General features: G+C 45.0%; 1 protein-coding gene across 38 annotated transcripts in view; it reads left to right on the forward strand.

The window, feature by feature from the left end:
• Positions 1-27,005, forward strand: part of NRXN1 (neurexin 1) — a 1,008,670-nt gene that overhangs the window by 943,171 nt on the left and 38,494 nt on the right. Inside the window, exon 1 of one of the 38 annotated variants that reach the window (XM_082217265.1) lies at positions 21,916-22,295. The exons of 36 other annotated variants lie outside the window; for them this stretch is intronic. In XM_082217265.1, coding sequence (XP_082073391.1) covers positions 22,275-22,295 — 21 coding nt within the window. In that variant the 5' untranslated portion in view covers positions 21,916-22,274. Of the gene's footprint in view, positions 1-21,915; positions 22,296-27,005 lie in introns of those variants that run through there. One more of the 38 variants, XM_082217264.1, reaches the window with a different exon arrangement.

Raw genomic sequence — 27,005 nt, forward strand, 5'->3', positions numbered from 1 at the left:
AAATTAGAAATTGTCTTCTTGGAGATTGCATGCCGTTAAGATACGGAGCTCAAATTTCTGCATGCGATCTGGCTTTTTAAATTTCAGGATCTTCTTCTTTTACGCTCAAGGAACTAGCACTTTAAACCCTGGTGCATTCTGTTCTCTTTAACTGCTGCTTTTCTAAGCCACAGCTTGTGTGTGTGTTTGTGTTCACGCGTGTGTGTGTGTGTCTCTTAATTTTTGCTTGTTTGGAAACGAGGAAGCGAGGAAGCCAACGTGAGCATGAAGAACAGATGCTTTCAATAATTGCTAGGTGGCTTTGTTTTTAATGACCTAGTAATTATTTTGGCTAAAAAAACCAGATGCTTAAACCCTGAGTATGCATGCTTTGGGGCACAATTTTGCATGTGTGTGTGTGTTTGCTTCTGTTTCTTTACCACTGTTAGCAGAGCACGGATGTCTCTGAATCTGTGTGCATGCCTTGTTTTTCTGCGTACGGAAGAATGACCGTGTTTGACTATTTAATATTTCATGGAACATAATGCAAAAGAGCATTATTTCTTTTTTTAAAAAAAACAAAAAAAACTAATGCTGATATATAAATATATATATATATTAAAGGTTAGTGGGATTTGCATGTTCATAACAACAAATGTATTTTTTTCCCTGTATTTGAGTGGAGGGGGTGACTAACTCTCTGTTTGTTTCTAACATGGAAATGTCAGTAACAAATCTCCAAGGCATCTAATTTAAAGTCTTTCCATTTTTTTCAGGATTATTCATTCCTATGATTTTATTATATGTGTGTGTGTGTGTGTGTGAAATACAGGCATCAGATGTGTGCATAAATCGTATTTGTGTGTGAATGTACGTGTGTGTGTGGACCCCCTGTAGAAATAGACACCCCTTCACAGTCCTTATTCACAACAAGAAGAGCGGAAAGGGTCTTCACACTATCTACAGCTTGTGTGTTACCACAGGAGTGATGGGAGTCCCATTAGCCAAGGAGACAGGCATACAACAGGGTGTAAGACAATAGATTTATTGGGAGGGAAGGGGAGCGAAACAAAGGCTTAACATAAAGAGAGTAACTGGCAGGTTTTCTTTTTAAATCTCTTGTTATTAGAGTTCAGGGCAGAGGGATTTATAATTACCCTACCCCCCCAAAAAAAAAAAACAACACCAGAATAACAATATACTCCATTAGCAAGTATTATTCTGTATTTGCCCAGATTCATTTATCAGCAGTTGTTAATCTGCCAGCATGCTGGCAGATTTGTGTTGTTTGATTTTTATTCGTTTGTTTTGATTTCTTTCTATTTTTCTGGGTCGGAGGGAGAGTTTACTTTAGATATCAAAGTTTGTGCAAAGTGTTTTTTTTTTCTTTCTGGAATTGCATCTGAGCTCTGTTCATCTTTGTGACTTGAGCAGTCAGAAAGCAGAGGTGTTTCCTGTCTCGGATCAGTTAATTGTGAGGTTGTGTTTTCTGAGGGCAGTCATGATGGGGTCGGGTTTTTCAGAGGACAGGTGTTTTTGGCCGGACATGGTGTGCTGTGGAAACTGCGAAACATTATCAACATTTCTGTTATTACTGTTGCTGTTGTATTATATAGGGTCTGTTAACAAATCTGATTCAGGGGGTGGGTTCTAGTGATTATCATCAGAGATAAATGCTAGACGAGGTTGAATGAAATGGCTCTCACCTTGGAAAACCTCAGCCTCTGCTTGGTTTCAGCCTGAGAGGGCTACACCACGAATTTTAACATTCCCAGCTCAGTCTTCCCAACAGCTGTTCACACTCATCTCTTGGGGACCACAGATAATTTGGCATGGCTAACAGCCTTTGCCAGAAGAGGCTAAGGGGTTGAGGTTCCATGGAAATCGAATTGCCTTCCTTCCCCACAATCCTTGCTGGTTTAACATGCAGTTAATTGGCAGGGCATTCTGAAGAACTGTACAAAATTCTCCCCACATTTGCAAGTGCGATGGCAGCAGAAGACACCCAGATGGCTTCCAGTTCAGCTTGTACACTCTCTTAATTGTTATCTCCCAGGGTGGGTGGGAGCTTTTGTGAATTCTCTGGGCCTGTTTCTGTACAGTCACCAAAATCAGATGGCAACACTTTTTGTGCAGGAGAAGTGACAGTTTTAAGGGGGCCCTGGGCAGGATAGCCCCTGGAGAGCAGGGACTGCACCACTCTGATCCCTTCTCCTCCTGCCTCCGCGCAACCTATTTTAAATTTGTATATATTTACATCTGGGGTGGTGTACACTGCTCAGACACTGCAGAGGTTGTTCTCTCGGATGTGTCAGAAGCTTTTAAGCATACCGCCAACAGTGGGCCAGTTTTATTGATTGCCAGTCCATTCCACTCAGAAGCAATCCCCCCTTGAATTCAGGGTGGCTTACTCTCAAGAAAGTGGGCACAGGACAGCTCTCAACAAATCGGGCCTTCACAGCGCCAAATCTAGGTTTGCTGCCAGGCTGCGCAACAGAGAACTGTAGCCTATCAGTGATCCGGCAACACTCTGTGGGATGCTCTCCTCAGAGATGCCCGCTGGGCCCTTGCCTTGTATATTAGTTAAGATGCTTGGCAAGGAATTTTGTTTTCCCCAGAAAGCCTATCGTTGGCATGGTGCTGTTCTTTGTGACTTCACTATTTAACAGAGGTACATCTGTTCTTCAACCACCAGTGTCTTTTAATTCAATTGTCTTTTCTGCTTTTCATTTTGTATTATTATTATTATTATTATTATTATTATTATTATTATTATTATTATAGGTTTCATGTTTTTATTGGCTTTGTGCCACAGGTCTCTTGGGGTTTGTTTTGATAAAGAAAAGTGGGATTTGAGTTATTCAGATAACTAAATGGAGATTCAGCTGTACACCTTTCTTGTACACCTTTAGGCGTCAGGCAGAAATGTTCCTGTTCAACCAGGCCTTTGGCTGATTAACAACTGAAACCTTTAAAATGTGTTTGTGGGAGGGGGAGGGAAAGTTACTGCTTTGTTTTTGTTTTTATTATGTATGTTTTGATTTTATCTTGCATTTTTATGTTGTGAACCGCCCTGAGATCTACGGATGAAGTGCGGTATACAAATTTAAATAATAATAATAATAATAATAATAATAATAATAATAATAATAATAAATGAATGCACTTCTTTGCCACCTGTGCTCTTTTTTGTTCTTAGGTATATGCTTGTGTGCTCAGTTACAATTTAAAAGATGTGAGGTAGCTCAGCTCCAGATGAGTAAGAGTCAAAGAACACCTTGTTTTAATGAGGGATCACATTTAAGGTATCTATTTGCTCCAAGTAGCAATTGGGGGGATCAGGATTGGGGCCACAGCTACTGGGTTCAACCCTCCACCACCAACACTATTCCACAGCAGTGGCGTAGTGTGGGGGGTGCCAGGGGTGCCAGCCGCACCGGGCGCAACACTGGGGGGGGGGGCGCGAGTCCAGAGGGAAGGGACAAGCAATCGAGGCTTGGTTGGGGTGGGGGGTCGTCGTCTCCGCCACTGCTTCTGTTTTCCGCTGCGCTGAGGCGAGCTGGGCGCGGCCAGGCATGCAAGCGCAGCGCCTGGCCAAGCGCTGCAGCTTGGGGAGCCGGCGCCTTAGCGCCTCGCCGTCGGCCGCACAGCCGTTGCCCAAGCTCGACAACTCGTGGAGGGCGCCTCTCTCTCTCTCTTTCTCTCTCTCTCTCTCTCTGCCTGGAGGGGAGGCGCTTTCCCTGCTCTTTGTTCCGTTTGAGCAAACACAGCAACGAAACAGAGGAGGGTGGGCAGTAAGACCCTGAGGCAGAATGCAGGAAAGCAGCCACTTCCTCTTTTCAGGTTTCCCTTCTCCGGTACCTACCCACCCACGTTTATTGCGAGGGAAATCTAGCTGACTGCAGGGAAGGGGTTGGGTGCATGTAATGTGTGACAAAGGCATCAGGTGTACGTCTTGGGTGGAAAGGGTATAAGGGTGGGGAGGTAGAGTGCATTTAAAAAAACCAAAACATTGTGGATTTAAACAAGGAAAATGTAGCATAATCTACTGTTTGTAAGGGCCCTTTGGGATTGGTTTTACCCATCTCAGACAGTTAGCTCATAGTGTAAATAAAGATGGCTGTTGTTTACATTTTTTTAATAAAAGCATCAACAACAATCCTTTTGCACGGTTTGTTGTGCTGTGTTGCAGAACTTTTTGCAGTTGCAGGATTAGGGATGGTGTTCTGTGCTACAGTGGCGTAGCGTGGGGGGTGCAGGCTGGGCCGGCCACACCGGGCGCAACATCTGGGGGCCGCGCTCCACGGGTTAGGGGGCGCAAATTACTTGCCTTGCCCCGGGTGCTGACAACCCACGCTACGCCACTGTTCCACAGCAGCAGTCATGATCTACTTTCTTGTTGTTGTTTCGTTGTCTTAGTCGTGTTTGACTCTCAGTGACCCCATGAACTAGAGCAGGCCTTGGAAACTCTCACTTTCTTCTCAAAGCTTCTCCTTTTTTATGTCCATGGAGTTTTCTTGGCAAAATACTGGAGTGGTTTGCCAGTTCCTTCTCCAGGTGGATCACATTTAGTCTAAATTCTCGGCTATGACCTGTCCATCTTGGGTGGCCCTGCAAGGCATAGCTCATAGCTTCTCTGAGCTATTCAAGCCCCTTCGCCACGACAAGGCAATGAAGGGGCATGATCTACTACCCCCCAAAAAATGCTTCCCTCCTGGAGCAAATAGCTGCTTCCAGAGAGATGATTTTCATCAAGACCACAGTGAAGAAGGATGAATGCCCCACTCCCACATTCCTGATCCAGTTCCTGCCCCTCCCTTGACTTTTTTTTTATTATTGTTTTAAAAGGAAGGCAAGAAACAGGCATGCCCAAATGTGACTGCATTGTAATGTGTAGTTTAGCTCTGAGATATTTATAGCCCATATTTGTCCCTTATTGGTCCGTTGCATGAGATCAAAAGGAGTGATGCCATCTGCTGTGGGACTGCATTGTACAAGTGTGAAATTTGGTGCTGGGATGTGACGTCCAACATCCTAAGTTTACAAGTTTCTAGTCCTTTTGACTGCAAAGGGTGTGGCCAATCAGAAGCCAGGGGTAGGGGCTGAACAGCGATTGCTTATACTTGCCTCTCATTATTGTACAATATGGAATTTAACAGATGTTTTATATGAGGATACTCTGCTGTGAGTGTGCCTTGATTTCATCCCATTATACTAATAATAAAATAATAGACTTCCAGGCACTTCATGGTGTGCTTTGAAATAAGATTATGGGCCTCTGTTGTATTGACTTTGCTGCACTTCTTCTGCTTTTTAATTTCCCAGACAAATGAGTAAGGATTGTGTCTTTTCTTGGATCATGGTCTAATGTTTTCTAAGCACTTGGTTTGTTTCATGTGGTTAATGTGTAGAGTACATAGGGTCTTGGTAGACCTGGTCTCTTCCAAGGCTCCTTGTGTTTCCAGAGTATTATCAAACTCATTTTGTTCCTCAGGATCCGTTGCAGCCATGGTAGATATACTCCTTTCTGTTGCCTCTTTCTGAATCTGATGCAGAGTTTGTGCAAAGTTCTCAATTTTCTAGAACAGTACAACTCTAAACGACTTCTTAAATTTTAGGGCAGTGAGGATTTCTATAAATTTTTGGTAAAGATAAAGGGACCCCTGACCATTAGGTCCAGTTGTGGACGACTCTGGAGTTGCGGCGCTCATCTTGCTTTATTGGCCGAGGGAGCCAGCATACAGCTTCTGGGTCATGTGGCCAGCATGACTAAGCTGCTTCTGGCAAACCAGAGCAGTGCACGGAAACGCCGTTTACCTTCCCGCCAGAGCAGTACCTATTTATCTACTTGCAATTTGACGTGCTTTCGAACTGCTAGGTTGGCAGGAGCAGGGACCGAGCAACGGGAGCTCACCCCATTGCGGGGATTCGAACCGCCGACCTTCTGATGGGCAAGCCCTAGGCTCTGTGGTTTAACCCACAGCACCACCCATGTACCCAATTGTTGGTAAACTCAACCAAATTTCCCTTTCCCCACCCACCTGTCATGGTCTCCCGTTGGCCTGATTCATGTCCTTTAAAAAAGCTGTTGAAGTGGTTGTAGCAGAAAATAACTTATCAGTGGCTTATCTGTGTTTCCCCCATAATGAGATAATGAGTGTAGCTTGAGTTACCGAGTGGATTGGCCTTTTTATAAGGAAATCTCCATGCCTCCCCCACTACCTTCTTAGGTGTTGGTGTTGTTGCTGCTGTTGAATCCTTCCATATGACTGATACATTGGTTAAGCCATTTAATTTCAATGCATTTTACATGGAAAGACTCAGTTCCATGGACCCCGTTTCTGGCAGCAACATGTTGCTCATGCAACACATGAGATATGCATTGCCTATGTGTGATCAAGCGTTCTGCTTTTCCAAGGTGTCCAGTCACAAAGACTAAATCTGTGTACGTTCAGGAACCAAAGTCAGGATGGCACAGCCTTTCTGTGATTTCTGAATGGGGGAAAGTACACCATTTTCTGCTGCCACACACACACACAAGGAGCCGGCACTGGCGCAGCCATTGGGTGAGGTGAGGCCACCACCTCAGGTGAAGGAAGCCCCTGAGATGGTGTCCCTATGGGTGCCTCCTCTGCTGCCAGCATAGAAGCAGTGCCAACATTGGGCGAGATCTTGTTGATTTTCAGCAAGATCTCACCAAAAGCCATGTGAGATCTTGCAAAGCGTTTGAGATCTTGCCGGAAATGGGTGCGATCTCACCCACAATTGAGGCCAGTTCCGCTTCTCCACCAGCATTGGGTTGGTAGGGCTGGCAGAGGTAGCAGAATGCTAAGGTAAAGGTAAAGGGACCCCTGATCATTAGGTTCAGTCGTGGCCGACTCTGGGGTTGCGGCATTCATCTCGCTTTATTGGCCAAGGGAGCCGGCGTACAACTTCCGGGTCATGTGGCCAGCATGACTAAGCCACTTCTGGCGAACCAGAGCAGCGCACGGAAACGCCGTTTACCTTCCCGCCGGAGCGGTACCTATTTATCTACTTGCACTTTGACGTGCTTTCGAACTGCTAGGTTGGCAGGAGCAGGGTCCGAGCAACGGGAGCTCACCCCGTCGCGGGGATTCGAACCGCCGACCTTCTGATCGGCAAGTCCTAGGCTCTGTGGTTTAACCCACAGTGCCACCCGCATCCAAAGCCAGCAGACTGGAAGGGCAGCACATTTCACTTCAAGCAGTGAAACGGGGCATGCCGCCCTTGCAAGGAGCTCAGGTAAACCTGATGTATTGTATGAGAAGGAGACCTAATTCACAGCTGTTGACCTTAATCTTAACCCAATTCACCAGGTCTTAATGGTCAAGTGGATCAGGTTGAAGTTACACTAAGCAGCTATTATTATTTTCTGACATGATGTTCTTTCTTCTGAATGCTCCAGCTACATCATTGTTCTGCATTTCCTGGCTCAGCCCGCATTTTTTAAAAAGAGACTGTGCATTTAAACTATTTTCATATTGGTTTTCTCTTTTTCTGAAGTGCCGTGTATGTCTAGGCCAAGAATTGCCTTTCAAAGGAAACCAAACAGTAAATCAAATACAACCAATTTGGTTAGGATGCATCCTGTAAGAAACCACCTTTAGCTGTCTTCTCTTAATGGGTCTGCAAAATCTTATAATGATCCATTGGGATTTGGATCTGAAATGTACTATTGACATAGTCCTACCAAGGGATATTTTTTAAAAAAAATAAACCGTTTAAAACCCATCTGCACTTCTTATATGTGCTTGTATTAATATATAGTTAAAAACCTTAAAACCTGCTGACCAGTTCATTGGGGGCACCGCCTTAATCAATCAAAATGTTTTAGATTGATTATTCTGACATTAATCAAATAGTTGCTGAACCACGTACTAAATCTTCTCTCTCTCTCTCTAAGCTTCAAGTAGTACATACACATACTGTAAAAGCAGGCTCCATGGAAACAAAAGAAAATGGAGCGTTGCCTGTATGCGTGAGTTAAAACAGGTCAGAAGCACATGTGCTTATTGTTATAATCACACCATATCTGTTTTTTCATACCTGTTTTAGCACATGGATAATATTCCAATCCCATTACTTTCAGTGGGGTTCATGTGCACCCAGCTAAGAAAGCAAATAGCTTTTTTGCTTTTTTTTTTGAGTGAGAGAGAGAAAATTGTTCTTGAAGAAAGGCCATTTTTAATTAAAATTGCCCCCCAACCAGTGTCCATTTCAGAAAAGAAATAGGTGTTTGCAGTTAACTAAGATATTTGGTAGGCAGGGAATGACCTGAACAAGATTGGATTGTTTCAGGGTGAGCACACCTGGTGTGCATGAGAATTTCCAGCTTGCTGATTCCACCTGTTGGAAGGTCAGGTTCCTACTCTCCCAAGCACTTTGGAATCTAATCCCCTTCCTGCTGGTTGAAAAGAGCTACCAAGTATTTTGCTTTTCCTCAACCTGCAGGGTGGTCATGTGACCTACTTTACAGAGGACGCTCATCTATTAATAATAATAATAATAATAATAATAATAATAATAATAATAATAATAATAATAATAATAATTTATTTATACCCCGCCCATCTGGCTGGGTTTCCCCAGCCACTCTGGGCAGCTTCCAAAAGAATATTAAAATACTGTGATACATCAAACATTAAAAGCTTCCCTAAACAGGGCTGCCTTCAGATGTCTTCTAAAAGTCAGGTAGTTGTTTTTCTCTTTGACATCTGATGGGAGGGCGTTCCACAGGGGAGGTGCCACTACCAAGAAGGCCCTCTGCCTGGTTCCCTGTAGCTTTGCTTCTCGCAGTGAGGGAACCGCCAGAAGGCCCCCGGTGCTGGACCTCAGTGTCCGGGTAAAACGATGGAGGTGGAGACGCTCCTTCAGGTATACTGGACCGAGGCTGTTTAGGGCTTTAAAGGTCAGCACCAACACTTTGAATTATGCTCGGAAACGTACTGGGAGCCAATGTAGGTCTTTGAAGACCGGTGTTATATGGTCTCGGCGGCCGCTCCCAGTCACCAGTCTGGCTGCTGCATTCTGGATTAGTTGTAGTTTCCGGGTCACCTTCAAAGGTAGCCCCACGTAGAGCGCATTGCAGTAGTCCAAGCGGGAGATAACCAAGAGCATGCACCACTCTGGCGAGGCAGTCCGCGGGCACATAGGGTCTCAGCCTGCATACCAGATGGAGCTGGTATTTGAACGGAGGATAAAGCTATCCATGGCAGCTGTAGCTCCAGTGATCCTCCCAATTCCAGTGTGAAAGGCAGTACAGTGGTACCTCAGGTTAGGTACTTAATTCGTTCCGGAGGTCCATTCTTAACCTGAAACTGTTCTTAACCTGAAGCACCACTTTAGCTAATGGGGCCTCCTGCTGCTGCTGCTGCGCCGCCGGAGCACAATTTCTGTTCTCATCCTGAAGCAAAGTTATTAACCTGAAGCACTATTTCTGGGTTAGCGAAGTCTGTAATCTGAAGCGTATGTAACCTGAAGCGTATGTTACCCAAGGTATGGGAATTGTAAGTGGAAAGAGTGCTTCTACTCTCAGGTCCTGCTTCTTAGTTCCTCATAGGTACCTGGTTGGCCATTCTGAGGATGCCGGCTTAGATGGGGCTTTGGTTTGATCCAGAAAGGTTCTTCTTAGGTTCTTCATGGAGTCGTCTGCTTGAAGGCCTGCCCTGTCCAAGCCCAGTTTAAAGTTAAAGACCCCTAAGAAGGGAGAGCAGCGAGGAGCCTTGATGTTGCCCATCAACAGTTAGGCTCTGAACTGAGCAAGCACACCGGGTGCAAGGGTGAGATACTACAGTCGTTGTTTCTGAAGTGTTAGCATATGCAACATTTCATGCAGATCTGTGTCCTTTGGTGACGTTGCCTCCTTTTTGACAGTGCATAATTGGCTACTCTATATCCCCAACCCAACCCTTTCAGTGGTGTCCAAACTTTTTTCAAAGAGGGTCTGAGTTGATGAAAGGAAAGGCTGTGAGCGCTGACCAAAGAGCCGACCGAAATTGTTGAACTTTTTTTAGGATTGAAGTTCTTGAGGTTTTTTTTAGGATTTTACCCCAGGAAATAAACTGCCTTAGGGACCGGCAGGCCAAATTAGGCCCCCGAAACAGATGTTGGACATGCCTGCCTTATGTAGTTTTGTGCAGAGAAAGGAGCTTGGCAAGTCTGGATTTAGAGAGGCTGGCTGAAATTTCTTCCCTGCATAGGAAACTGCCTAATGCCAAGTCAGACCATTGGTCCATCTAGTTCACTATTGTCTACACTGATACGCAGTGGCTCTCAGAAAGGGTTCCTTCCCAGTCTGGTGCTAGTGGCTCAGTGGTAGAGCATCTGCTTTGCATCCAGAAGGTCCCAAGTTCAATCCCTGGCATTTCCAGGTAGAGTTGCAAATGTCCCAGGTCTGTAAGCCTGGAGAGCCCCTACTTGGAGATACAGTGGTACCTCGGTTTACAAACTTAATCCGTTCCAGAAGTCCGTTCTTAAACCAAAGCGTTCTTAAACCAAGGTGTGCTTTCCCATAGCAGCGGGGGTCTCAATTTACAAATGGAACACACTCAACAGGAAGTGGAACATGTTCTGCTTCCAAGGCAAAGTTCACAAAGCAAAACACCTACTTCCGGGTTTGCAGCGTTCTATTTCCAAGTTGTTCATAAACTAAGCTGTTCTTAAACCAAGGTACCACTGTACTGGAGATTGGACTTTCTGCCTGCAATGCATGCAGCCAAGCATGAACCAAGGCTAAGATTGGGTAAATACCGTATTTTTCTGTGTATAAGACTAGGTTTTTAAACCAGAAAATTAGGTTTTAAATTGGGGCTCGTCTTATACACGGGTAGTGTTGAGGGGTGTTTTCTTAATTTGGAGTGCCCAAAAATACACGGAAAAATATGGTATATATCAATTTCTTTCTCATTTTCTCCAACCTTCAGTTCTCCATATTAGTTCACAATTTAAAAAAGGGCACCCTGAGATTCCCCCCCACACACATTTTCATGCACCTTTTTGTATACAATTCAGCTCAATATATGCATATTATTGTAATAGACCTTCGTGTTTTATTTTCGCTACTACATACATTTTTATGGACACTTTCCTCTAATATAGGCATTTTTGCATATCTTTGGAGAACTGCATCACCAAATTTGGTGAAGTGCACATTTGCAAGGTTGGCTGTTTCCAAGGATAGCAGTTTCTGGGAGTTATGTATTTTCACACTGAAATGCACAGAACTGAATTATCCTCCATCCCTAGCCAAGGCTGCCCTTCATTAGGACCTCTGACCTACCATTGACTCCCATACCATCCTCAAACTGCTCTGCCTATATCAACTCATGCCTGCTCCCCCTCCCATCAAACGATTCAAGTCCTGAATAGCAACATGGGTAGCAGCTTGCTCTTCCAAGTCGAACATACAGCTTCTAATTGAACAGAAGATGTCCATCTGCCCTGAACCACCTGGGGCACTCAGTCGCAACTGCGTCTGTTGAGCTCTTAAATGCTAGCCCTGATATATTTGTGTGCATTTCTGTGCCTACTGATGCAGTCACTGGGCTCCAAGAATAACTTAATGTGTAGCACAAGGTCAGAATTTTGCCTTTAGGATCTCTATATCTCCGTGTTGTCTGAGTATCATCGGGATCTAAGGGGTGGTTATTACAGAGTCGTTCCTGCTGATATAAGAAGGGGACTGTGTGGTGTCCTGGCCTTGCTGTGTGTTCCATTTCTATCCATAAATAACAATGTGGGCAACTCCTTGTCTCGTTTTTTCATCCATTCCCGAGCTGGAAGGCGAAGTTCTGAAATGTGGGGCCTCCTGTACTTTGGGGAGGAGGGTGGCTCCCAGTGCAATTTAGGAGAAGAATATGAAGTTACATGAAGAAAGAAGGCTCCTATCTTCAGAACTTTGCTCTCCAAGTCCTGGAGGGCTGGAAGAAGAGGAAGATAGCCTTTTGTAAAGGGGTGCTGGAATTAGCAAAATGCCTCCACTTTCCTCGCATCAGGCTCTGGGGCCAGGATGGCCTCTGTTCAAATTTGGGATGCTTGAGGAATCCAATCTGTGTACATTTCGCAAGGAAAATGACCTGACCAGTGGCTCCTGGGCTAATGTGCAGATCCAAATGGGGTCACCCATTGAATTGGATTTGTCACCTCTACAGTTATTGCCACACAATTCTTGGCTCACACAATGCATCAGAATGCATTTGACATGCACATTTGGAGAGAAAATGAGCACAGAAATGCATATGTCGTGAGAAAATGTTGGACACAAAATTTGTGTGGAATTCGTTTCTATTTCTAATTGTAGACAAATGCAGAAATAGGAAGTAACAGGTTTGTGAGTGAACATGTGCAAAAGAAAAACAGACCAGAAATGAACTGATTCATTCATTCATAGTACAAATCTTTGCTCAGCCACAAAGTTAATCAAGGGTAGAGACACAGGTTTTATTTTTAAGAAGAATTGAAGGTGGTAGGAAAGGGGGGTTATGTATTCAGTTAAGAATTTAGCTCCCTCTTCTTTTATAGTATCCACTTCAGAGTCTCTTAAAGAGATATGCACTGCATATGTGCTGCCTGTAGATTTATTGAGAGGCATGTGATTTTTGTAGTTATGTATCAATGACTGAGCATGACCCGTTTAGGTGAGGCAATGAACCTGTGGCCCTCCTGAAGTTGCTGGGCTACAGATCCCGTCATCCCTTACCACTGTCCATGACGGGTAGGGATGATGGGCATTATAGTCCAACAACAGCATCTACACAACCCACAAGTACCTCACCCCGCTATACAGGTTGTGCTCAGATATAGATGCCCGGCTACAAAATTTGCACACCTCTCACCAAGACAGCACACATGTATGATGCAGTGCATGTCAATTTCAGATACTGAGAAGTGGATGTGACCTGAAAGAGGGTCAACCCTTGATTCTCCTTTGTTCATACACCTTTTAGCCCAGGAAAAGAGATTTCTGTTCTCATTTACTTTGAGCGGAAACAGTGATTTCATTGGGGGAAATAATTTTAGAGCACAATAAGAGCCTAGGACTTGCCGATCAGAAGGTTGGCGGTTCGAATCCCCACGACGGGGTGAGCTCCCATTGCTCGGTCCCTGCTCCTGCCAACCTAGCAGTTCGAAAGCGTGTCAAAGTGCAAGTAGATAAATAGGTACCGCTCTGGCGGGAAGGTAAACGGCATTTCCATGCACTGCTCTGGTTCGCCAGCAGCGGCTTAGTCATGCTGGCCACATGACCCAGAAGCTGTACACCAGCTCCCTTGGCCAATAAAGCGAGATGAGCACCACAACCCCAGAGTCGGTCATGACTGGACCTAATGGTCAGGGATCCCTTTACCTTTTAAGGTCTTGCTGGATCAGACCAAAGCCCTGTCTGGTCCAACATTCTGTTTCTCAGAGTGGCTAGCCAGATGTCTGTGGGAAGACCACAAACAGGGCATGAAACAGCAGCTCTCTGCTGTTGGTAGTTCCATAGCAACTGGTGTTTGAGACCCTGTCCCAGGTGGAAGGTTACAGGCTCTGCCAAACAGTTCCGTGCTTTCAAACAGTGCCCACACTGGCAAAATGATTCCAGTGGAAATGGCGGACAAACACATTTCGAAGCATGTGGGATTTTCTTAGAGAAGATGTTCCCACACAATTTCCAAATTACAGCAGAGCAGAGTTGGTCAGGAGGAATAGAATGCATGATGCTCAATAGCCATCCAACAGAGTCCAGAATTGGTTGACAATTCAGAGTAAAGTTTTGTTGACATTCTAGTTCAAAGCCAGGGAAGCTCTCTGGAACAAAACAAAACAAAATTCCCATCCAGTATATTTGAATGACTTTATGTCCTTGTAAGATGATTCCATCTTGCAAGATGATTCCATCTTACAAGGCCACAAATATGGGCTGTTCCACCCTGAAGACTCTTCCTACATTCCTTGGTGATTCATGAGGCATAAATGCTTTGACTTGTGTTACCATCTGTGTAGATCCCTTTGATACTCCCCTCCCCAAAAAAATTAACTGAGCCAAGCCATAAAAGGTTGATCTACTTGGTGTGTGAATGTGCTTCTGCCTCTCTTATCTGTTGATTCCACCCTCCATTTGTTGAGTTACTCTGGCCATAGTTTGATATGATATCCAAACTGGGCGAGGTGTGGTCAGTGCTAGCTCCCAAACCGTGGTTTAAAACCATAATTCAAAGTTGAGTTGCAAACCACAGTTTAGAAGTTAGCGCTAACCATAGGTGCCTCATTTGAGCATCATGATAAACTATGGTTAGAAGAACCAGGGAACACAGTAAGAAACTAGTATGTGGCAAGAGGAGCAAACGTATTTCTGGTCCTCTGGGTGGTTTGGAGGATTCTCCTAATTGAGCTGTGGAATCATACAAGTGGAGAAGAGCAGTGTGTTCAAAACCTGCATCTTTGGAATTGCAGTATATTTCTCTGATGATCTGGAAAGCTCAGTTGAGTGGTCTTGTCACTATGAAGAATTGGACTCTCTCCAAGGTTAGGCAAGAATCCATGTAAGCCTTTTTTTCTTCCCTTTGTCAGAAACCGTTGAAGTGTTCATGAGCACAGGCAGCTCAGTAACATGAAAAAAGCAATGGGTTTGATCCTGTGGCACATGTGTAGATTTTATCCAGTGGAATCAATGTGACTTAAGGCTCTACTTTAACTATGGCTTTAACTATGCAAGTGTAACCCCAACTTGTCTGCTAGTAAGCCTCAATGAATTCAGTAGGACTTACTTCTGAATTAGATATGATTGGGATTCCAACGTTATTCCTACTCAGAGTTGACACACTGAAATTCTTATTATTTTTTATTATAAATATATATTGGTCATTTTGGGGGGGGGTGTTTTTAAAAAAACCTCAACGCAACTTACATTAAAAACAAAAATGAAAACAGCCTAAGATACACAAGTAATAGAAAACTAGATCCAACTCTGTCCTGGCCCACTAAAAATTAAGAATTAAGGTCCAAAGGGCTGGAGGAATGAACATGTTTTTACCTGGTGGGTGGAAACAGATAGCAATAGCATCAGGTGTGCCTCCTGGCAGAGAGCATCCCATAGCTGGTTGTGGCATCAATATTAATATCCTTGTGCACCCCTTTCACTTTTCACACCACAACAGGTCAGAAAAACGCATGAGTTGCCAAAGGTCATCTAGATTCCATGGCTGCTGCTGCTGCTGCTGCTGCTGCTGCTGCTTCTTCTTCTTCTTCTTCTTCTTCTTCTTCTTCTTCTTCTTCTTCTTCCTCGTCTTCTTCTTCTTCTTCTTCATCTTCTTCTTCTTCTTCTTCTTCTTCTTCTTCTTCTTCTTCTTCTTTTGATACTTTACTTTTCTGCTGTGAACTGCCCTGTGATTTCTGGACGAAGGGTGGTATGGATATAAAATAAATATACTTGCTAGCTGGTGAATTCTTCAGACTTGTGCTGAGCTGGCTTGGTTTTTCCACTTCTTCTTTAATTCAGAGCCTTCAGACTGAACACCAAAACATTGCGCCCTTTGTATGTGGACATTAGTTTATCCGTACCAGTGAATTAATAATTCACTTTTCTCGAGTCGTGAATTTGTAATTTATTGATCGTAACTTCTCAAATCGTAGCCTAGCTAATGAGGTTTCCTCGTGTCTCAGCTTTTGTTTGTAAATGTGCAGCTGGCTTAACTGGGTGTCGGGAAGTGTGTCGCTTCAAAAGAGCTTTTACAAATTAGGGAAGTGTGCTCTGAAAAATGGATGAGCCTGTAATATTTTTGGTGACCTTAAAAAAGTGTCCTTTGGGCAGCTATACTCAAAGAGGTGTGAAATGGAGAGAGACATGCTTTCATGCTGCAGACGATGGTGTTGTGCATCTTATTCTTCTTTAGATTGTGTTTTTACAATACCCAGTGGGATAGGTGAAGTGGAAAGAGTGGCTATCCCAAAGTCACCTAGTCAACTCCATGACTGAGCGGGGATTTGAACCCTGATCTCCCAAGACCTAGTCTAACACTCTAATCACTACATCAAACTAACCCATAGAAGCACTTCATGCATATGTAGAACTTCTGCCAGTTCCATTCAAGGTCCGTTCTGCCCTCGTAAGGAGTCAGTCTTTTAGTGTGGCACCAAGTCTGCTCTGGAACTCCCGGCCAAGCACCAGAGTAGATCTGTTTAAATTAATGGACTTGCATTTTTCAGTTGGAGCTCAGCTCCAGCACCTCTCAGGTGGGCACCATTGCCATTCTAAGAGAACAAGGGAGAAGTTCATGGTAAGCTCCGGCACCTCTTCTAGAAAAATAGCACTGGTCACATCCATTCATTTTAATGGGTCTACACTGAGTAGAACTTAGTTGCCTTCAACCCACTGGATGCAGAAGCAGAGTTAGACTTACAAAAAAGATGCCCCCCTTTGTTTTTAAAGCTGTTTCTGCTCTGCAAAAGGTAGAATTAAGGAAACTAGCCGGTTGACATTGGAAACTTTGGGAGGTTCTGATGTTGTTGTTTTTCCATCCGCTCCCAGAAGTGGTGCAAGAGATGATTATGAAATACGGTTCGCTTTCCCCCATAGCAGCAGCACATAAGGGAATACAAGCAGGTGCGGGTGTGCAGTTATTTGTACTGGTTAGCGGAGAAATGACAGGCGGTCTCCAGGAGGTATTCAATAGCTGGGTCTGTTGCTAGCAACTGCCAAGCTCCGCAAGAGAATGAAGGGAGAATACTAGGGAACTGGCTCTAGCTAACGCTTGTTTTGCACCGAACATCTGCCACCTTCTGTTGGTCCATTAACAGAACCCATCTAGAAACCCAGTGTGTTTTATTGTCAGGAAACATGCAGAACCAGACATGGGGAGGGAGGCTGCAGTAGCGGCTGGTGTGGTGAGAAAGAACTGCAGAGCCATCGCCCATTGCTGATGTCATCGCATCTTACCTGGGCAGAAGTAAGGCAGGGCGGTTGCAATTTCAGGGTTGCATGGATGCACTGGCAGAGACAATCCATTTCTTCTGCTGCTGCTCCTTTTCTTGCCACCACCAATCCTATCCAGGCAAGCTGTAGCAACACCAGTGATGGAAAAGTGGCTTCACAGCTCTTCTGTCCTGGGCTAGCTGCTTGTTGTTGTTTAGTCGTGTCTGACTCTTCGTGACCCCATGGACCAGAGCACGCCAGGCACTCCTGTCTTCCACTGCCTCCCGCAGTTTGGTCAAACTCATGCTGGTAGCTTCAAGAACACTATCCAACCATCTCGTCCTCTGTCGTTCCCTTCTTCTTGTGCCCTCCATCTTTCCCAACATCAGGGTCTTTTCCAGGGAGTCTTCTCTTCTCATGAGGTATTGGAGCCTCAGCTTCAGGATATGTCCTTCCAGTGAGCACTCAGGGCTGATTTCCTTCAGAATGGATAGGTTTGATCTTCTTGAAGTCCATGGGACTCTCAAGAGTCTTCTCAAACACCATAATTCAAAAGCATCAATTCTTTGGCGATCAGCCTTCTTTATGGTCCAGCTCTCACTTCCATACATCACTACAGAGAAAACCATAGCTTTAACTATAAGGACCTTTGTTGGCAAGGTGATGTCTCTGCTTTTTAAGATGCTGTCTAGGTTTGTCATTGTTTTTCTCCCAAGGAGAAGACATCTTTTAATTTCGTGACTGCTGTCACCATCTCCAGTGATCATGGAGCCCAAGAAAGTAAAATCTCTCAATGCTTCCATTTCTTCCCCTTCTATTTGCCAGGAGGTGATGGGCCCAGTGGCCATGATCTTCATTTTTTTGATGTTGAGCTTCAGACCATATTTTGTGCTCTACTGGGAGACTATTTTCAAATATGCTGCCACTGCTGCTGCAATGGATTTCTAGAGCAGGGGTCAGCAACCCCATGGGGGCAGTTTAACCGGCCCACGAGCCGCCCCCGAACCAAGCCGTCACTCGACGAGTCCCTGTGCACTGTGCTAAACTGGCATGGCATGGCACCTCGCTTCCGCAACGCCGGAAATCACGTCTGCACATGCGCAGATGCCAGAAATCACATCTGCGCATGCCTAGGCACTGGAAATTGCGCATGCACAATCCAGCCCACAGAGAGATCTCCACGGGACTTGACCGGCCCAGGCAGATAAAACCTTGCCGACCCCTCCTGTAGAGAGTCACAAAGTGGGGAATGTGCTGGCTTTTTTAAAGCCTTTGGTGTCACAATGTCACAAAGAATGAACCCACAGTCCCTCCGTTCATTAGGGATGGTAAACCCATGGATCTCCAGGTGTCAGTGGACTCCAGTTCCCATTAGACACAGCCAGAATGGCCTGTTGTCAAGGATGATGGGAGTTGTAATCTGGCAACTTTTGGAGGGCCACAGGTGGTTTTCCCGGCCATACCGGGTGCAACACTTGAGTTAGGATTTGCAAACTGTATCCAAACACTCACAGCATTGTGGGAGCTTCATGATGCCTCTTTGGATCCAGATATTTGGAATCCCTGTCATACTCCTGATCAAGAGTGCAGTGGGCTTTCCAGGCACAGAACTGCAATTATATTACTGTCTCTCCTTTCTTCTTCAGAAAAGGCAGCTGGATTTACTGAGCCCAATCCCAAAGCCTACAGAGGTTAGCCTATAACCACGTGTTCTTTCATTTTTTTTAAGTGGGGAAGTTTTTCACTCATTTCTGTACCTGGAAACTTGAAGCCTAGTGTAAAAAAGAAGGAAGAAATCTCTTACCTGTAGAACTGTGATGATAATCCATGAAAGTCACAAATTTTCCTGAGAGGCTGGTAGCAGATCATATTGCTTACCCTTCATCACACAGGGCTGTGCCATTCTTTCATTTTTGGAGCAAGTGTGGGGAAACCAAAGAAAGTCCAACTTTGTAACTAAATATCATAACCCAGCAAACAGGGAAATGGTTGAAATGTGGGGACTTCTTCTAGTTCTGCCTTTTCATTCCAAGTTCATGTTCCCTGTCTTGGAGACATAATCCTTAGGCGCTTATGGAATGTACAGAGTAAACATAGCCAGAGACTGTAATCTACAAGCAGCTGATTTTCAACAGGCACCTACAGCACTGCCAAACACATATTAGTCATCCCCTGGAATCTGTGCAGCAAATAGCTGGTCTGTGGTCTGTTCCATAACCATGTCGAACCACTCTGCGGAGGAAACATTTGGAGGATTCTGACAATAAGGTAACTGTGGCAGCCTGCCACTCCAGAGCAGCTGTCGAGCACAGAGGTAGGAGGGAGCTGTGTGTTTGTGCAACCACCTGCCGCAAAACTAGAATAGGGATTAGGTAGGGAGGCTGCCAGAGGAGTTGAATGTGGTCACAGTCCACCAGGAACATGCATTTTTCACCAGCTCTATTCAAGTCACTCAGGATTGCCAGAATGGAGTACGTGCATTAGACCCGTCAAGTGGCTTATTCCTCCAGAGCCTATATGGCAGATTGGAGAGAAACTCCTGATTCACACACATACATGCATTTCTTTGATGGCTCACCATAAGAGCATAAGTAGGACCTCTGCTGGATCAGACCAAAGGCCCATTCGGTCCAGTATCCTGTAATGAACACTAGCCAACGTGATGTCTATGGGAAACCTGCAGACAGCCCATATGCACAACCGTACACAGCCATTACGGCTGGTCACCAATGATGGGCTTATTCTTAGTACTGGACAGGGTGTTGGACACAGCAGGCCAGCATCGAGCTGAATTGATGCAACACACTGGGATAGAGAGCAGGGAGGAGTGTGGTGGTGGTGAGGTTGGGGTGGTACAAATGCGCAGGATTGTTCCTGCCATCACATTTGCACCACACCAGCTTTGCCACAACTGTGTTTCTCCCCTTCTCCATCCTGCTGACATAGAGATAGATAAACTTTATTCGCATTAGCCAATGGCCATAGCAACATAAAACAAGCAATATATACAATTAAAAAGACAACAATGGGTAAAAAGGGCCATCAAATGACCAAGATTATCGTTCAGATAGTGGCCCTTAATCCCATTGCACCCTCGATAAACCTTGGCTGTTGTCTGATCATTTTGATCTGATAAAAGAAAGAACAATGTGGCCGCAGATGGGCAGCCTGGGGGTGGGGTGATGATCTCATTCCTCAGATCTTTATAAAGGGGACAGGACAGGAGAACATGAGCCAAGGTTTCCAGATTGACCATCCTGCTGAGCTGGCTAGATGTTGGGTACAGCCCTGCCACACTATCCCTGGCTGCTTAAAGTCATCTGTTGGCGGCCATTACCAGAACTTGTGCTTGCGAAGTCCATAGTTCCAACAATGTGCTTTTCTCCGCAATCCCTCTGTGTGCGATCAGGGCTCTGGTTTGCCTCAGACAAATGACAGTCGCATCTCTAGGATCCACAGCCAGTTGTGAACATCTGCTTCATAACTGGCTTTGAGTCAGTCTCCCGACTTAATCTCAGGCAGCATAATCATAAATCTTGGGCAAGCAGCTGTGAAAGGCTGAGGACAGCTCTCCACCCAGCGCTCCAGGAACTAACATTAAAGAAGCCAGCCTTCTTTTATAGCACGCTGAGCGTGGAACAAAAAGGTTTGAATATCAAGCCATTATCCTGTTCGGCAGGTACGGTTGCTTCTTAGAGCAAATTAATTTTTTAATTGGTGTCATGGGATAGTACAGAACAACAGGTTTATCTGTGAAACCAAGCAAAGCTTTGTGGGAGAATTCATGCTGATAGGTCCATGACAGGTTATTGTTTCCAACACCTAAATGTTAACCGTTTTTAATTAGCTTTGGAACTTTTCTTCCTGCTTCTCAGCCACATTCCCCCACCCCACACTCTCTGCTGAACTGAAGCAAACATATGTAAAATCTCAATTAAGATTGCCTCATTGCATAAAGAAAATCTTGAGCAATGTAGGCTGAACCAAATATTCACCCTCCTTACACCTCCAGATGCATTTAAATTGAATTATTGGCTCTCCTTCTTTCTTTTTCTGTCATGCTGCCTGTTCAGCAGGCAGATGGGACGTTTGTCAGAGATGGTAATTTGTGGGCTCTTAATGCTGAGTCTGGGTAGTACACAGCCTGTCTATTGTGGATTACAATGTATATTATTCTATTTTAGTATGCTGACTTCATTGGAGTTGCGTTTGTTTTGCATAGTGTTATTGTGAACTGCCCTGGTATTGCTGATGGATAGGGCCGGCCCTACTGTTAGGCCAAGTGAGTGAGCTCCTTCAGACAGCAGATGCTGGGAGGTGGGGAATGGCAGTGAGATGTTGCAAGGCAAAGCTGTCTTTGCCGCATGGCCTGCGCTACACTTCCTTAGCTGGCCAGTTGTCCTCAGGTATGGTGGAGAACCCTCTCCTATTGCTGGTGTTAAAGCAATATGTTTTGGGTTAGGAACACATTGAGCAGCCTAATTTCACTTCTTTTCTGGTGATTTTTCTCTTTTTTCCCGTTTTTTGAAAAGGTATGAAAGTCTAAAATTAAATTTAATGCATTTCGCATGCAGTAAAATGTACATTCTCCAATGCTTTCTATTCATTTGATGGAAACAGTAAAAAATGAAAATGCATTTTCCAATGCTTTCCAATGCATTGTCCTATAAATATGCATTTTTCTAATATGCATTTTCCTATAAAATATGCATTTTGTATGCATTTTTATATTATATATGTGTGTGTAATACATATGATATATATGTGTGTGTGCACAATGTAAATGTGCAGGTGTGTATTTTTTGCACACAGAGAGTTTCCTTCTGATTCACATGCATGTTTGGGAGAATCGGATGAGGTGCAAAAAGCACACTGAACGACATTTCCCTCCATTTTGGACTGAACCTCCTTAAACTTTCCTGCCGTTCGAAGCAAAAGGGACACGTTTTGCAAGGTGCGCTTCAAGATTCAAAAGCAGGGTGTCATATAGCAGGGTGGGGGACATTTGTACCTCTAGACACTGCTGAGCTACAACTCCCATAAGCCCTCGCAAACATGGTCGATGGTCGAGGGGTGAGGGGAGTTGCAGTTCATCAAAATCTGGAGGGGCAGAGATTCCCCCCGCCTGCTGTTTAGCCACTGATCAAAAGAATAGACTTGATCCAGCCAAAGTTCAGCACTTTTAAGTCTCATTGATTTCAGGAAGGCAGTTGAGCAACTGCTAAACCTTCTTGTGTTCGAATGATGTGGGATTTAAATGGGCTTTATCTCTGGCTGAGAGGAGCAGGTCGTAAATTAAGAATAATATTTGGATTCTTCAACGTAAACTCTGAGCCAACCAAATCCATTGCCGCTCATGTACTGACGTCAGGTGTTCTGGGCTGTTATGACTAAGGTCAGATTTATGGTAAGTAAAATGCAGGGAAATTATCCTTATTGCTACTTACGGCACACACTTAATAAAGGGACGTAGGCCACAAGTGCTTCACGTAACTGGAAGTGATTTGGTGAGAAGCCTACGCTTGCCACTCCAGCGTGCGCAAATCGTAATCGCATCTTTGAGGCTCCCTCCGCAGCTTTTCAGATTTGGGATGTGGAAAGAGACACGGCGCTTTTGCCCGGCTTCCCTATTTGCATTCAGGATCCTCGGCGCTTTGACGGATGCGCACGGCGGCCGCCTTTCTAAAGTACCAAATCGATACATTCGGCGGAAGGTTTAATTATTAGCATAATCTTATAAAAGCTTCCCAAGCTGATCCGCTTGGAAGGCATCTTTTGCAAAGCATTTGCTACGCTGCTGGATGCCTATAATGGGGCAGCTGCTGTCTTTTGGTCAGAAGCAGCAACGCCTCTGAATACCAGCCACTGGGAACCACAGGAGGAGAGAGTATTCTGGTCCTGCTCAGAGGGTTTCCCATAGGAATCTGGGCAGCCACTGGGAGAACAGATTGGCTGGACTAGAGGGGAGAGTGCTTATGTGCTTGAATCCTTCTTGCTGGTTTCCTGTAGTCTTCTGGTTGACCACTGTGAGAGCAGACTCTTCTTATGTTCTTGTAATGCCCTCACATTGCTTGCCTGATCTTCTTCTTCAGTGATCACTCGTAGCCAAGTAAGATGGTCTTCCATAAACACAGTTTTAACAGTGGGTCTGTAAGTGACTGTGGAGGCCAATTCTGGAGCCACACGTCCTTCCACAGTGGGGACATAGGTTTACAGGTGAGAGGTGATCACAGCAAGGGTTTGCCAAGCGTGCCTTCCTCTTAGCACGTTTCTCCCTTGCGTCCTGAGTTCGAGCGCCTTCAAAGCCCATGACACCTTTGGTAAAGGCTGTTCTCCAATTGGAGCACTCACAGGACAGTGCTTCCCAGTTGTCAGTGTTTATACTACATTTTTTTAAGATTTGCCTTGAGAGAGTCTTTAAACCTATTTTGCATTATACTTTCCATTTTTAAGTTCGGAATAGAGTAGTTGCTTTGGAAGACAATAATCAGGCATCTGCACAACATGACCAGTTCCATGAAGTTGATGTTGAAGAGCAATTGCTTCAACACTGGTGATCTTTGCTTCTTCCAGTACACTGGCATTAGTTCACCTGCACCTGATAATGAACTATGGGCATTAAGTGACTGGACATTGCTGGATCTGCAGGTATTTAGTGATCGTCTCCATCCCTGTGATGGTCCCCTTAATTTATCTAAATGGAGATCCAAAGCATGCAAGACACACCCTCCAATATTTTAGAAGGGGAAACAGGGACATTGGTGTGTATTTTACATTCTACCTCCCCTGTCAGGGGCATCATGCCTCTGAATACCAGTTGATGGGCATCACAAGTGGGCAGAGTTGCCCTCATGTGCAGCTTGCTGGCTTACTGCAAGCATCTGGTTGGCCACTGTGAAAACAGGATGCTGGACTAGATAGGCCATCAGCCCATCAGCCTGCAGGCTTTTCATGGGTTCTTACATGCTTGGGTAAAACCAGCCCTCTCACATATAGCACCACCCTTCTTTTGGATCAGGGCATCCCAAACTTTGGTCTCCAGCTTTTTTGGACTACAATTCCCATCATCCCTGACCACTGTCCCCGCCAGTTAGGGATGATGGGAGTTGTAGTCCAAACACAGCCAGAGATCTGAGTTTGGGAAGCCCTGTTAGAAATGAAAGATGTTGTAGAGGAAGGTTGCAATAATATCACGAAAGCTAACATGAAATGCATTGGGGATGTTCAACAGCTGTACTTTGGGGTTTTTGCTCAAAGGCTGCCAAAGAATAGCTGCTCCCCATCTAGGATGGATTAACTCTGATTAGCCCAGTAATCCACTCAAAATATGTTATTCCATTCCACCTAGAAACACAGTGCAAATTGGTTAGCATATTTGAAGACCGCCAGTTTGTGTGTGCTAATAGGCCATTCTGCTCCGCTCATACACATTTTATGAAATAGGTTTTGAAACCTCTGAAAGGCAATTTGCATGAATAATTATGTTGCATCCCGTGCAATTACTTCAAGCATTGCCACTGAAGAAGCTTTGAAAGGCACAAAGAAAAGAACGGCAACATTTCCATTGTTGGCATGGAGGCTGTTGGGGCATGCCACAAATACACAGAGGCTGTCAGGTGGAGAAGCCATTGATGCAGCGAAGTGAATGTTAAAGTGCTACTTTTTGGTATATCAGTAAGCCAATGTAGGGCCAGTTTGGCTCTCCCGCGGCTTCATCTGGGATGCTTTGTCACTCCAATGGATCCTTCTGCAGCAAACTTCTTTGCTGCTGTCCTCAGCACTGGCAAAAGCCATGCCTGTTCTTGTGGAGTAAGAAGATTCAGGACAGGCAAAAGGAAATACTTAACATGCATAGTTACACTATGAAATTTGCTCCCAGAAGATGTGGTGATGGCCACCAACTTGGATGGCTTTAGAAGAAGATCAGACAAAATCATGGAAGCTATCAGTGGTAACTAAGTCATGATGGTTGTGTTTTGCCTCCACTATTGGAGACAATACGCCTCTGAAGACCATTTATGGGGGAGCACAAGTGGACATTATTTTCCTCCCCTGTTTCTCATTCTGTCGGAATTCCTTGACATCCCTACTCAAGAACCCCTAAGTATCAAGGATCTCGGTTACCTTCCAGAATGCTTCTTTATGCTTCTCAATGCCTCTTGCTGGAATCTGCAGGTAGTGAGATTGCTGGTGTGCTCATGTCCAGCTTGGGATGCGGGTAGCGCTGTGGTCTAAACCACTGAGCCTCTTGGGCTTGCCGATCGGAAGGTCGGCAGTTCGAATCCCCACAACGAGGTGAGTTCCTGTTGCTCAGTCCCAGCTCCTGCCAACCTAGCTGTTCGAAAGCAGGCCAGTGCAAGTAGATAAATAGGTACCACTGTGACAGGAAGGTAAATGGCGTTCCCGTGTGCTCTGGTTTCCGTCACGGTGTCCCGTTGTGCCAGAAGTGGTTTAGTCATGCTGGCCACATAACCCGGAAAGCTGTCTGTGGACAAACGCTGGCTCCCTCGGCCTGAAAGCAAGATGAGCGCCAAAACCCCATAGTCACCTTTGACTGGACTTAACCGTCCAGGCGTCCTTTACCATGTCCATCCCAAGTGCATGTGGTTGGCCAACAGGATGCCGGTCAAGATGGTCATTGTCCTGGTCCAGCTGGTTCTTCTTGTGTTCTTATGCCCTCTATTTCAGTGGTGCCTCCTGTGTTGGGGCAGAGCTGTCCTCCCAGCATTGATGCACCATATCTGGATGGCACTAGGGTGGAGCCAGTTGGGTGGCAAGCTTGGAGCTGCCTTGGACACACTGGCAGAGCCAGTCCAGCTCCCCTGCTCCCCAGTCCCTTCCTTACTGCCTCATTCCAGTGCCACCCAGATAAGCAACATCAATGCCAATATCAGAAGGGTGGCACTGCTCCACCGCAACAGGAGCTACTGGTATGTTTTCTATTTTTGCTTTGACGTTCCTATCGTTTTCCGCAGAGGTAGCGTTTTCCATGCCATTTGTTAGCTATGCATAATAAAGCCAAGAAGAATAAAAATAAAATGGTTTGCTTGCTTTTTAAGCAGCCCCCCTTTCCTTTTAATGCAGCAATAAATGGGGTCATCGAGAGAGAGAAAGCAGCATAGCGTTAAGGAATTTCAGCAAAATAAATTGAATTTTTTTATTATTATTTTTGTTCCATCACCAGTTATCCAAAGCCTTAAGTTATAGCAGCAGTAATTTGCAAGCCTTATCTCCATGTAGTAAGCTGCAGATATTGTGTAGCCAGTGATAGGGCAACTCCAAGCTTGTACTCAGCTGCATACTCGAGAGCTACAATGAAGATCAGAGATATTTTCCTAAGCTATTGCTATAGCAACATTGTAAGAATTTCCAAGGTCTTTCCCCCTCAGGTTCACACCTGCAGTTCCTTTCAATTATTGAAACAAGATGCATACCCATGTTGAAATCTGGTGTAGTGATACAGTTAGAAGCCAAAGAATTGGTTTTTGTCTTTGTGCGTGTGTGTGTGAGAGAGAGAGGGAGAGAAGGAGGGAGGGAGGGAGGGAGGGAAGGAGGGAACAACAACAACAAAACAAAAACAAAAACAAAAAGAGATTCACACAAATTTTTGTTCAAATTGAATTTTCTTTTTATGGACAATCTGATTCTAATTGACCAAAGACTGTTTGCACAATGATGAGCACATCCGAACACAAGTGCCGAATCCCTCTTCCCTGGGAACCCTAGGAGTCGTAGTCCTGCAAGGGTGATAGCAGGAGTCTCCTAACAATTCTCAGTGTAGAACCATAGAATTATAGTGCTGGAAGGGACCCCAAGAGTCATCTAGTCCAACCCCCTGCAATGCAGGAATCTCAACTAAAGCACCCATGACAGGTGGCCATCTAACCTCTACTTTTAAACCTACAACAAAGGAGAGTCCACAAGCTCTCAAGAGAATCCATTCCACTGTCTAACAGCTCTGTTGCAAGCAGTGGTTTCTAGAATTCTTTGGGGGAAACAGAGCCAAATTGCCCCATTCATTTGGAGCACAGTTGCCCTGTTGCAAGAGTGAGGAAAAGGGAAAAGAAAAAGCAATACATGCACCCCATGGAAGAAAGGTAGCCTTTTTTTTGGAATT

This window comes from Podarcis vaucheri (assembly GCF_965113315.1).
Source record: "Podarcis vaucheri genome assembly, chromosome: 3".
Lineage (NCBI taxonomy): Eukaryota > Metazoa > Chordata > Lepidosauria > Squamata > Lacertidae > Podarcis > Podarcis vaucheri.